This window comes from Nymphaea colorata, chromosome 7 (genome assembly GCF_008831285.2).
Source record: "Nymphaea colorata isolate Beijing-Zhang1983 chromosome 7, ASM883128v2, whole genome shotgun sequence".
NCBI lineage: Eukaryota > Viridiplantae > Streptophyta > Magnoliopsida > Nymphaeales > Nymphaeaceae > Nymphaea > Nymphaea colorata.
In genome coordinates this window covers 4,369,690-4,381,555 of record NC_045144.1, presented here as the reverse complement: position 1 = coordinate 4,381,555, position 11,866 = coordinate 4,369,690, and the positions used below count along the sequence as shown (strand labels likewise).

General features: G+C 36.8%; 1 protein-coding gene across 1 annotated transcript; it reads right to left on the bottom strand.

Moving 5' to 3' along the window:
• Positions 1 to 1,642: 1,642 nt before the first annotated feature.
• LOC116257459 (probable ATP synthase 24 kDa subunit, mitochondrial) lies at positions 1,643 to 9,230 on the bottom strand. Its single transcript, XM_031634232.2, has 7 exons — positions 9,071 to 9,230; positions 6,251 to 6,353; positions 5,338 to 5,482; positions 4,513 to 4,623; positions 4,037 to 4,183; positions 2,193 to 2,315; positions 1,643 to 1,862 (listed from the first exon to the last, which is right to left on the bottom strand). The coding sequence occupies exons 1-7, from the start codon at positions 9,107 to 9,109 to the stop codon at positions 1,799 to 1,801; spliced, it is 732 nt and encodes a 243-aa protein (XP_031490092.1). The 5' UTR covers positions 9,110 to 9,230; the 3' UTR covers positions 1,643 to 1,798.
• Between the last annotated feature and the right edge of the window lie 2,636 nt (positions 9,231 to 11,866).

Below are 11,866 nucleotides of genomic sequence, written 5' to 3'. Positions count from 1 at the left end.
AATGGTTATTTTTTAATTTTGTGTCGTTAAAAAAATCACAAAAAAGTATGTTTTATCGTTAAGAACCATGAACCAAGCAAGTAGCTGTTGCAAATGCACTTTCTGCAGTGGCTCTTAATGATGCAAAATAAAAAGATAACCATTTGGCTGCCAAGATAGCTGGCTGATTTTAGTTCATCAGCAATTTAATTACTAGAAAGCTAAAAAATAGAAACGATTGAATTATCCTTCACACGCACGGATATTTTACATGTGATGAGTTTACAATTCATATCCAGTGAACCAGAATCAAGCGAGCTACAAAATTGAAACCTCGAAGAAGGGTGGTTTACCTCAAATTCTTCTTCATTTTCTTCTCTCTCTCTCTCTTGTTTTTCGAGAATGGGATTCAAATCAGAATTTAGAAATTTATATATCCCAAGCAATTTGGCTCATGTATAAAATACAAACAGCTAAATCGATAAGATATATTTTTGTGCAATCTATCATTCTAAATGTGATCTCAAGATTAATTTAGTATGAAGGACATCCAGTCATTTCTTCCTTTTTTTAGTCATAAAAACATGCACATCCCATAATAACATAAGAAAGAATTGACGGCAAAAGTTCAAAATTTTTATATAGTAATAACTTGAAGCAAAATATATTTTCTAATAAATAAGTCGTGATAAGTACACGATATATTGAGATCAAGTTAGCACCACAGCCTACAATTTGGACTTGTCTGTTCCTAATAGCGCAACCGTGTTTTTTGTCCTGTTTTCTATTCTGCGAGCACTTTCCATGACATTTTATCATTCCGTTCGTAATTAATTTCCCCACTTATCGGATCTCTTCTTCTATGTATGTGAATCTGCTGTTTCAACAACTTGTTTGTGTGGAATCTGAGAACACAATACAATAACACAGATTGCACGCCTTAATTGGGAGAGGAACTCCTCCTTAGTCCAGCTTGCCTGTCACGAGGGGCCAAAAAGGTGGATCGGCGAAGCCTGGAAGAACCGACACACAAGTCCTGCAAGGGCAGCTATAGACGCACGTACATCGCCGCGAAATCTGCTTAATCATATTGCATCTATGCTCAACTAACGGTCGGCAAACTTTTACATGATTTACTCTCGGAGGTCAATCACGTCGACGCCCTCTCTCTACTCTCAATTTTAGACATCCATAAAACCAATCTATTAAATCTTGGTTGGATTCCAAACATTGCAATTCCAGGTATCCTTCTCATAGTCTAGAAACCAATGCACTCGCAGAGTGTATGTTTTGGGGAAAAACAACGAACACCTAAAAGATTCTAATTCCAGAAAACCTCCCGTCTACCAACATCCAATCTTGAGAATCGATCTGCAAGGAGACCAAATTATTGGCAGGTGAAGCATGCCATTCACCAGCCGCAACAGGGATTATTAACAAGTGAAAATAAGTTGAACTCAAGAGTGAAGAGATCACCAGCTTTCTGCTGGCAGATATAACCACCAAAAAATTTCAATAGTCCTCATAATGTTTCTCTGGGTTTATGGTTTTTTTAACCATCTAGGTAGTTAACTAAGAAAGACATTTCTTGCATACGTGAGTTCACCATTATTGAAGTAATGGTAAAGAAACTGCAGAATCAATACATGCATATGGAAGCAAGTCCCAGTCAAAACCATATGAAATGGCTCCACAAAAATATATATATTCTTTTTAAAACAAAAGTACCAGCCAAATCTCCCGCTTGGATTTATTTAAGACTGAAAAATTGCATGCAGAATGATAAGAAAGATTAAAAGTCAACCGGTTATAATCAGGTTCAAATGAAGTTTCGAATGTCCAGTGACTTGACATCAACCCTCTCTTCGTCTTTGAACTCCTCCCTGTCGGCAAAAAAGGGATCAAAGGTCATGAGTATATAAAGAAACCATATCATTAAACAGTCTCACTACAAATTTGGTAACTACAATAACTGAATTATTGAGAAGATAACATCTAATTTCTTAGTTCGTGTTCAATAATTAAAGATTCAGGTTGGATCGTGATTAACAGTAACTTGAGTTGAGGTATGAATGCCTCAAAGGCAACCTCTAAGCTCCACACTTACACTAAAACTAGGAAAGCATATATCATGTTGCGGTGAAGATATATGAAATTGCTAGGAGAGTAGCAAATCTTTTCACATGCATAAAAGTAGCAGAAGCCATGCGTACCTTTTCCTCTGCGTTTCCATTGCTTCAAAAGCATCCTTCTTCAGCTCCTCCAATTGTGCCTTGGCTATTTTAAGTTCCAACTGCTCTTCATATTTAGGTAAATTCTCCTTTCGTATGCCAAGCCTAATTCATAAATAATTAACATGCACAGAAGAACACAACACCGTGAGGCAAGCACATTTTTCAGCTGTCTTTTTCTCAGAAAACAGCTAGTTAAAAGTATCAAGTGAACAGCATAGAGCATAGTCACCCTTTTTGTAGCATTAAAACACTAAACCAGTGGCCCAGAATCAACAAATACTTAATATAAAAGGAAAACTTACTCCTGCAAAAGTAGCTAATTTAGAAGGTGGTTTTCCAGGTCTTGGATGCATCCATTTAGTGACTTGCAGCATATTCTGACAACCAACCCACTTTAACAAGTATGAAAACTTTATATCACCTTCCTAAGAGGTTTGAACCCCCAAGGAAGGCAGTTGATGCCTGTGAAAGATTCGAACTCACTGTATTTTTACAAAGAGATATTGACCACATTTTCAGCATCAACACCTTTGAGGGGAACCCTTTACTAATGAAAGACAAACTACAAAAAAAAGAATAAGAAAAGATGAGGGCTTTTATCATACTCAATTGATTTTGCTTTCTTATTTGACAGTTGACAGGGACTTATTTGTTTCATGATCTTGCAAGGAACTATGGTTTATTGCCCTAACGTTTCCTATTCTCATAATCTTTTAACATTAACCAAATAAGTCACTACTTTTGATTGACCGTTCTCATCGATCATTGGGAAACATTATTAAAAAAAATGTGTATTATTTTTTTATTAGAGTGGATCATCAACCAGAGATCAAGCCCAGCTGCAAAAACAAGTCCAGAGGCAAAGCTTGCACCTCTTGGTACATGTGTCCAGAATGCATAAGACAAAAAGCCTTTTGAAATAAGCGCACCATAAAGAAAAGAAGCGCCCAACAAGGTGGGTCCAACTCCAACCATATTTTTCACAAGAAAATAGGACAAATCATTTAAAGTGTGACCATGTGATTGTTGCATAAGTGTTCTTTTCAGCTTCCAAGGGAAAGTGTGTCCTTAGACCACTTTTTTATATGACACACTCCCTTACAATGCTCTGAAGTTTGAAACCTTTCCTACAGCACATTGCCAGAGGAGCGGTCATTGAAGATGCAAAAAATTACTTTACAACCAATTGCCACAAGGCAGATTTTGGCCATATGTCCCCCATTTCAACCCCAAGAGTAATCAAACCAGTAATGAGGGGCAATTAACCACCCAGATACAGCTAAGAAGACATTCATCATCCAGCTAAGAAAGTGTAGAGACTCCAGACAGATATATTACCAAAAACATGCCAGTCTGAACTTAAATGGAACCAACTTCTTGACTGCCACTTGAATTTGTTCAAAACCTTACCATTTACGCCTAACCAGCTCCCAATCAAGAGGGAGATAATAAAGAAAAAAAGGAACCAACTTCTTGAGAAACTTCCACAAGGAGCACCAGCAACAAAGTTGTGTATTTTCAATATTAGCAAGTAACCATCCAGTAGGGGAAGATATCATGAAATACTGGAGACTTGGAGATTCAATTTTGGCAACCTAGATTATTATTTCAGAAATTACTTTACAATTTACATAATTTTGAACAATATGACCAGGTAAGCATTTTTCTTGCTTATATGACACACTCTAGCCACATCTGTGTTATCGGTTCTTCATGACTACCATCTACAGTGATTCCCTCCATGAATGACAAATCTATAAACCAAATAAGAAAAAGGCAAAAAGGAGAATCAACAGAATCCATTTCACAAAATGTGGACTTACTTCTGGTTTATCTTATCAAATTCTGCTAATAGAAGAGCCATTCCTTTCTTGTCAGACCTCAAAAGTGGCTTCTTAATTTCTTTCTCAACCTTGTCTAATGCTTCCATCATCATAGTTTCTGCACCAACGTCATCAGTAAGACCTCTCCTGAAGAAAAATGTCCCTCCATTAGACTCAAACAAACGGTTAAATGATCTGAAATGATACCATCCATTATTTTGACAAAAAAAAAAGATATTTCCTAAAAGAAAAAAAGCCAGCATCCTTTCTAGGAAACCAATGACAAGGCTTCCACATTTTTAAAAGAAATGCTTTTTAAATGTTTGATAGTCAAATTACTCAAATATTGATATTGTGTGGTGTTTCAAATTTGCTCGAGTCAAATGCTGGGGTAATAGAACTAGTTGATATCATAATGTAGCCATTTGCCAAACAAGGTCGTCGAGGAGAAAATATAGAAAGAAAAGGTTACATACTTCACCCGTATCTCCTTCAATGTTAGCAGATATGTTCTGGCATCTGGGATACCCTGTGTCCTTGTCTGAATTGTGTAATTTATTCTTTGGGATTCTGAAAATAGGTCCGCCCTGACAGCAGAAGATTTATGAAAAGCTAATACAAACAAAGGCAACAAAAGTGGAATACCAGTATCCAACCAATATCAGCTAAAAAATTTCTTGAATAACAGAATGTTCACATATTATCTACACCAGTGGCACCCTGCAAACGTTTTACATATTGCCACAATATAAGATTTTTTTACTCAGATAGGAGGATGCTAACACTCAAAACAAAAAGTGGAAATGAAATTATTAGCCTATCATGGTTTAGGCACCTAAATTGGTCCCCATCTCGTTCAACCAGACAGAACCGGTCCTCAACAAAGCAGAAATCAAATAGCATAATCAGATCTCGTTGGATAAGGTTGGTCCATGTAAAACATATATCCTCGTTGGATCAAATTGCAATATTATTAGCCCTCCACCTAGTTCAGTCATAGCCATACGAAACACCATACCTTGCATCTGCAAACACATTTTCTTACTAATTGTGTTTTACTTAATTTTTTAGTTATAATTGTCAAGATATTCAATTCATGATCTATCTTGTTCACAAGCTAGAACTCTGTTTCATATCTTTAGAAGAAAAGATGTATCTGTCACTGAAACAAAAGTCCATGCCAAAAAATCAGGTAGACATAATACATATATGATATATGGACTTCCTTGGTTGAAATGAGCAAGAATTGATGAGAAAAATAAGGACCACCTGGCTTAAAATGAGAAAGAGATGACACTTACTTCTCCCGTACAGTCTTCATAACCTTCGCATATTGCTCTACTGCAGCAGGATCATCGGGATCAATCGTTATCTTTTCTTTGCGGAGAATTCCCAGGGCTGTCTCAAACTTCTTCTTCACCTCAAAGAAGATGCCCTTCAACATCTCTTCCAGAATATGCAATATTTTAAATACATTAAAAGAATGATGACCAAAACTTGCTTAAAGGAATTAAACATGCCAACAAAGTAGCTCAACATGACATGACAAGACAATAGGCTAAAATTTCCTAGTCATCAGGAGTAACAAGTATTAAGTGGTACACATGAATGACATCACATCTGGGTCAGTGAATGGGAAACAATTTCAACATGGTAAATTCCAGGGAGAACTCTTCCCATGCCTCAGTTACTAGATGCATGAGGAAAGAGAAACCCAATAATGTCAAAAACAGCCAGCTAACAAGCTTTTGAAGGCTGTATAGGGAAATACTTTTCTATGTTACAAGTCGTAAGTTGCCAAGTTCATTGCCCCATGCCTCAGTTACTAAATTCAGGAGGAAAGAGAAACCCATTATGTCAATGCCAGCCAGTTAACAAGCTTTTAAAGGCTGTATAGCCAAATACTTTTATATGTTACATGCTGTAAGTCAAACTCGTTGGTGCACTTTAATAAAAGACCATTAATACACAAAGTCAACATAATCATCCACCTAAAAATTCCCTCGGGAATTCATACGTGAATGATTTTGGAGAAAGCATCAGAAAAAAATGCAAAAACAAAAGGAAAAATAAAAAATTGTAACTGTCGTCCACAAAATTGCTTCAATGTGATGCAACAAAAAGATGAACAAAAAAAATGTAATAAGAAAAATTAGCAGGTAAACAATTAAAGAAATCAATATATGAAATGTGCAGAATCAAGAAGCAGCCCACCATCGCCTTTCAGGATGGGTCGATCAGCTTGCTTGGAGAAGTGACGAACTGGTATAACACTCTCATGCTGCAACATTCTCTGTCCAGCACATGATGATGAAGCCTAAAACCAAAGGAATTGTCATTACCAAGAAATCAATCAGATGAACCACAAGAAAACCCACCCACCTACTTTTCGCTCCTCTTTTCTTTCTCACTCGCTATTCTTTTTTTTTTTTCTCTCTCTCTCTTTCCCTTCTTTTATTGTCCTTGCTTTTCCACAACCATCATTGCCAATCTAGGATTGGTGGATCCCAAGGAAGGAAGAATACCTCAACCAGCAGTCACTTTCTCAAGGCTAATTTTACTCATTTCACATGTGACTATATATCGATGGCAGAATACGTGTAAGAATGAAAGTTGAAACACTTGACCTAGAACCTAAAAGGTAGGAGCTAGAAGCAGCAGCATGAATTTAAAATTCTAAACTATCAGCCTTAACATCCAAGCATACCATACCATTATAAGCTTTTATTGAACAAATATTTGACCCTCATGGAGACTGTAACAACCAGAACCATTAATCCTGTGCTTCTACAAAATGGCTCCCCCTTTGTTTCCTATTATTATTATCATGTAGATAGTCGTATGCAGATGGAACAAAGTTGATATCAACTCATGGCACCCAAGTCCATAGTCACATATATCGCTGTCTTTTTTGGAAAAAACGTGATAAAAATGTGAAAAACACTTCAGCCGAAAAGAGCAAAATATTGCATCTTTAAAAAAAAATTGGCAAATTGAAAAAGACGGGAACAAAAACATGGTTGTTTGCATCTTATTTGCTGCGTTTGAATTATTTTCTCAACGGTGGCATGACAGTAAATTAGTAATATTAAAAAATTCTAATGCCAAAACAAAGGAAACCTCGACTTCGTTGGAGAGAAGTTCTTTAAAGTTTACAGAATGTTTCAATTTGGAGAGGGGAAAAGGCCTCATTGAGTTTCGATTTGGGGAAAAATCATCAACATTTGGGGAGAGTCTCTGCCTTCAGCCTGCGACGGAGAGCATATGAAGAAGACAACGTTTGCATGGGCTGACACTAATTTCTGGTGCATTCAGTGAGGTAGGTTTCTCATATCCGTGTTTTTTTCTTTATCAATTTTCTATTTATTAGGCAATTCCAACTTCTAACTTCTAATGAGTTGTGTGCTGCTTTTGTCATTCATCTTTTAAGTTTTAATCTTTATGTTTTAGATAGAAAATAAGAGATATTAGATATGTTGAATATCTACAAAAATATAATTCTTGATTTTGCGTTCTTGTTTCTTTGATTTATGTTAGGTGTTTGGTGGGATATATTCGGATCTTCTATCTCTATGCTTTAGACTGTAGCAAATAAAAATTTCAAGTCAGGCATGCAGTGCTCCAGCTTGTGAACAAAATTGGAGTGCATTTGAAGCTGCTAACACAAAGAAGAGAAACAATATTTTACACCTTCCAGATCAACTGACTTAGTGTTTTAGAATGAATATGCATTGGGAAAGCATGACTGAAGAATTGAAGAAGACAAATGCAGATCCTATATATATAGACCATTTGAAAGCATTTCTAAAAGAAGAAAATTTAGAGGTCGGGATGGAGAACAACTTGTTTTCAGAAGAAGAAAATAATGAAGCAAACAGACATAGAACAAATGAAGAAGATGGCTCTATTTCATAGGATGAAGATTAAGAATAGATTTGTTATTTTTTTAAATAAAGAATGGCTTAATTTTTATTTTGAAGTCACGATTGCTATAAACTGTTTTTAGTTATTACTTATTAGTTGTTAGTTGTTACTTATGTTTTCCATTTCCTAATTTTTATTGCTTATCTAGTTATTTCTTGATGTTATCTTATTACTTTTCTATTTTCCCCTAACTTTTAAGATTTTCTATTATTTTTTTTAAGTTTGCCGTCTTTTTCCTTTTCCCCTACTAACTGTATTATACCTGAGAAAATACCTCGCCGTTTAAAACTAGAAAACTATATATGTGACTATGGTACAAAGTACTACAAACTATCCGAGTGTACTAATTTTCCCAAAAAAGCGAGAATAAGGTAGTCAGAATATATCACGGATCGAAAGAGCAAGCAACCAACTCATCCCACCTATCTGCATGATAATCAACACGCGGTGGACTGAGAAAATGTGGATTTAACCAACCTTCAAAGAAAAGAGAGGGCAAATTGTTTGATCCGCGCAATGAGCAAACGCCAAACCAGAAGCCCTAACCCATGTTACCTTTTTGCACTTGTCCATAAAAATGGAAAAGGCTAGAAATTGCATTCTCCAGTCTAGGAAAATATAAAACTTCTTACCTTCCCACTCTTCTAGACAGGTGGAGTCCTGGCCTGGCAAAACCATCACCTATTCTCGCTTGCGTAAGTGAAGGTGTGCGACGGATTAAACATTTGTGTTTGAACAGGCGTTTAGGAAATTAGAGGTTACAATTTTTTGGACTCGACCAGCCAAATCCCCTAAGCTTCTGTCGATGCAATTCATCCATTTTGCAGCAATATTCACAAGTCCTTTCCCCATATCAAGTGAACAAAAGGCAGTTCACCAATCGTTCTTCTCAAAGATTCACACCAAAACCGTGTAGCTTGAGAAGGAAAGCGACCCAAGTTGCAGAAAACCCTAGTATTGCCCAATCGATCCAAATAAAGAGACAAAGCAAATCGATGGATGGATGTTCAGATAAGAACCCTTAGAGATGGTCCCTTCGGAGACATCCGATAAAATTGGAACTTAGAGATGAATTAGCAGGAAAAGGTAAGTGGGTGGGAAACCCAGTACCAGTCTGGCTCGGTTCAGAAGCCGAGAGGTGTACGCCATTTCTGCTCCTCTCTTCAGCCTCTTCCCTCTTCTTCTTCCTCTTGCCACCTTCCTCCCCAGAGTGAGAGTGAGCGAGGAGGGGCGACTCGCTGCAAGTTCCCAACTTACCGCGACGAGCCGTCGACGGATCAAGTTTCTTTAACCTAGACCCGATACTTGAGCCGTGCCCCGAAGTCCGGCGGCTGTGAGCGGATCGGTAAAAATTCCAGACACCACCGATCCGCTATAGTTTGGGATGAAATCCTACAGTAATTTGCCAAAAGTATTGCATAAATTGTGAAAATTTAATTTAAAGGGAAGTTGCTTTTTCATAGTTGTGTGGATCGCACCATCTCGAATTGATGGTGTCGATGGATGAAACTGAATATCCGACTTGTTCCAAAAAATTTTGATATGGAGGAAAAAATTGACATCTGACTAACAAATTGGATCAAATTTGTATTCAAGAAATGGCATCTGATTGAATTCAGTTTTCATTATAAACAAATTAAATTCAGATTTAGTTTTAAATGCATATCCTACATGCATAACCTACATTATCAATGCATGATTTGCTTCAGATGAAGTCTCGAATGTTTTGACATACACCATCTGTTCATCTTCGAACTCCTCCTTCTAGATACAAAGGATTACACAGTGTCATGAGAATATAAAGAGAAGCCAACTGTTAGCAGATTAGGTAGTTTTGCCACACATACAGTAATCCTCAAAAGCACATTGCGCTGATCCCTTTTCAGTGTTAAAGGCCGGGCAAGTTGCTATGGCAACTTAGTTCAACGTATGGCATGAGAGCTACAAGACTTAAGATGCTTAACAAGGATGTTAAAACTAGGAAATGATCCATCCAGTTAGCCTAATATAAAGAAAATGGTGATAAACCATATTTTATGCTGTTAAGGGAACCACCATGCAAATGCGATAGAAGCAAGTTGCGTTTCCTCTAAAAAGTTCGAATTCTCTGTATTTCCCAAAAAGTAAAACCACTTGTTTGACTATAATACCTAAAGGCAAGAACACCCTTGTAAATATTCTTTTCCAACTGCTAGGGTTACAATTTATTCAATTTCCATTCAGGTTTCTCATGCTTCGCTTTCAACTCAAGTTCGCACACCTAATTAATTATAACTTCCAACAGACCAGTTTTCTCAACCGTTAAGAAACATTAATACAAAAATGTATGATTACTGTTGTATCCATTCAGTATTCACATTTTTTTCCTCTTAGCAGTTTCGATGTTCTTAGCAAAGAGTACTGTTGAGCATGTCCAAGCAGACTTTTCCATAATAAATCACAAACATTCTTCAAACTTGATGCTTCAAAAAACCTCAGGGCTCACCCTGTTCCTTTTTTCTAGGAAGTATAGCACCATATACTGTTACATTGTGTGTTTAAGGTTTCTTACATTATCTGTGTAAGCTAAACAGCCATAAGGGTAGTTTCCATGGGATACACACGCCATGTGTACGTACATGTATTGATGTACACGTGTCGGCTTGAATTTTGCACTTGCATGAACAATCTATTAACAAAAATGGATCAAATAACATACCGAGTCAATAATAAATAGTATATACATCTATCCATTGAGGTGCATAGGCATGTATCCATTAAGAAGCAGAATGTATATTTACCCAGTGTCCTGAATTAAATGATAATGACCCAATTGCTTGTTTTTTTTTGTCTTTTCCAATTGAAACAGCTGAAAATACGAGATGAGAGCCTGAAAGGAATCTTGAACAAATGATATTATGAAAGAGGAGCACAACACATCAGCCAAATAGATGGTGGAGTGCAATAGTGAGGCACTGACAAAGGACAAAGCCACAAAAGTCAAGTCAAGAAGCAGAACTTGTGTCTCTTATAGCATGTTTACAACATGCATCAGGCAGAAAGCCCTGTTGACATAGAAGACATGCTCATGCAAAAGAAGTTCCCACCAGGTCAAACGCATTTTACATATGAATGTTGAGAAGTCCACCTAACGATGTCTAGGCCTTGCATCAATTGCCATCATTAGAAGATGGAGTGCCTAAACCTATGCTCCTTGAGATATCTTCTATAGAACATTGCTAGGAAAGTGGTCAGAATTATGAAGGACCTCATGTAATTAACCAATAACCAGATGGAGCGTATCTAATGCCAATCACTTATGTTAAAGGTTTCAAATTCAATATAGCAAATTAGATTTGCTGTTTGACAAATTAATTTATGAACTTCTACATTTTGCAGAATAAACATGATTGTGCATATAACTTTTCTTTCTGTGGCCCCTCCCAACTCATTATTCTGTCTTAGTATCTCTCATATCCATATACTCAGGAAGACTCATGAGTTGCTTCTTCTTTGACTGTCAACTATACACATTAGCAAACTCATTAGTATCCTTGTTTTGGTATCTGTCATATCTATCTAGTCAGGGAGACTCATGAGTTGCTTTTCCTTCGTGACAGTCAACTATATAGATTAGCAAACTTTTATTAGTGATAAGAGACTTCTTGTTTATTTTATCAAATTCTGCTAATCGAAGAGCCATTCCTTTTTCATCAGACCTCAAAAGTAGCTTCTTAATCTCTTTCTCAACTTTTTCCAATGCATCCATCGCCAAAGAGACTTCTTGTTTATTTTATCAAATTCTGCTAATCGAAGAGCCATTCCTTTTTCATCAGACCTCAAAAGTAGCTTCTTAATCTCTTTCTCAACTTTTTCCAATGCATCCATCGCCAAAGCCCCCGCATCAAGGTCGTCTGTGAGGCCTCT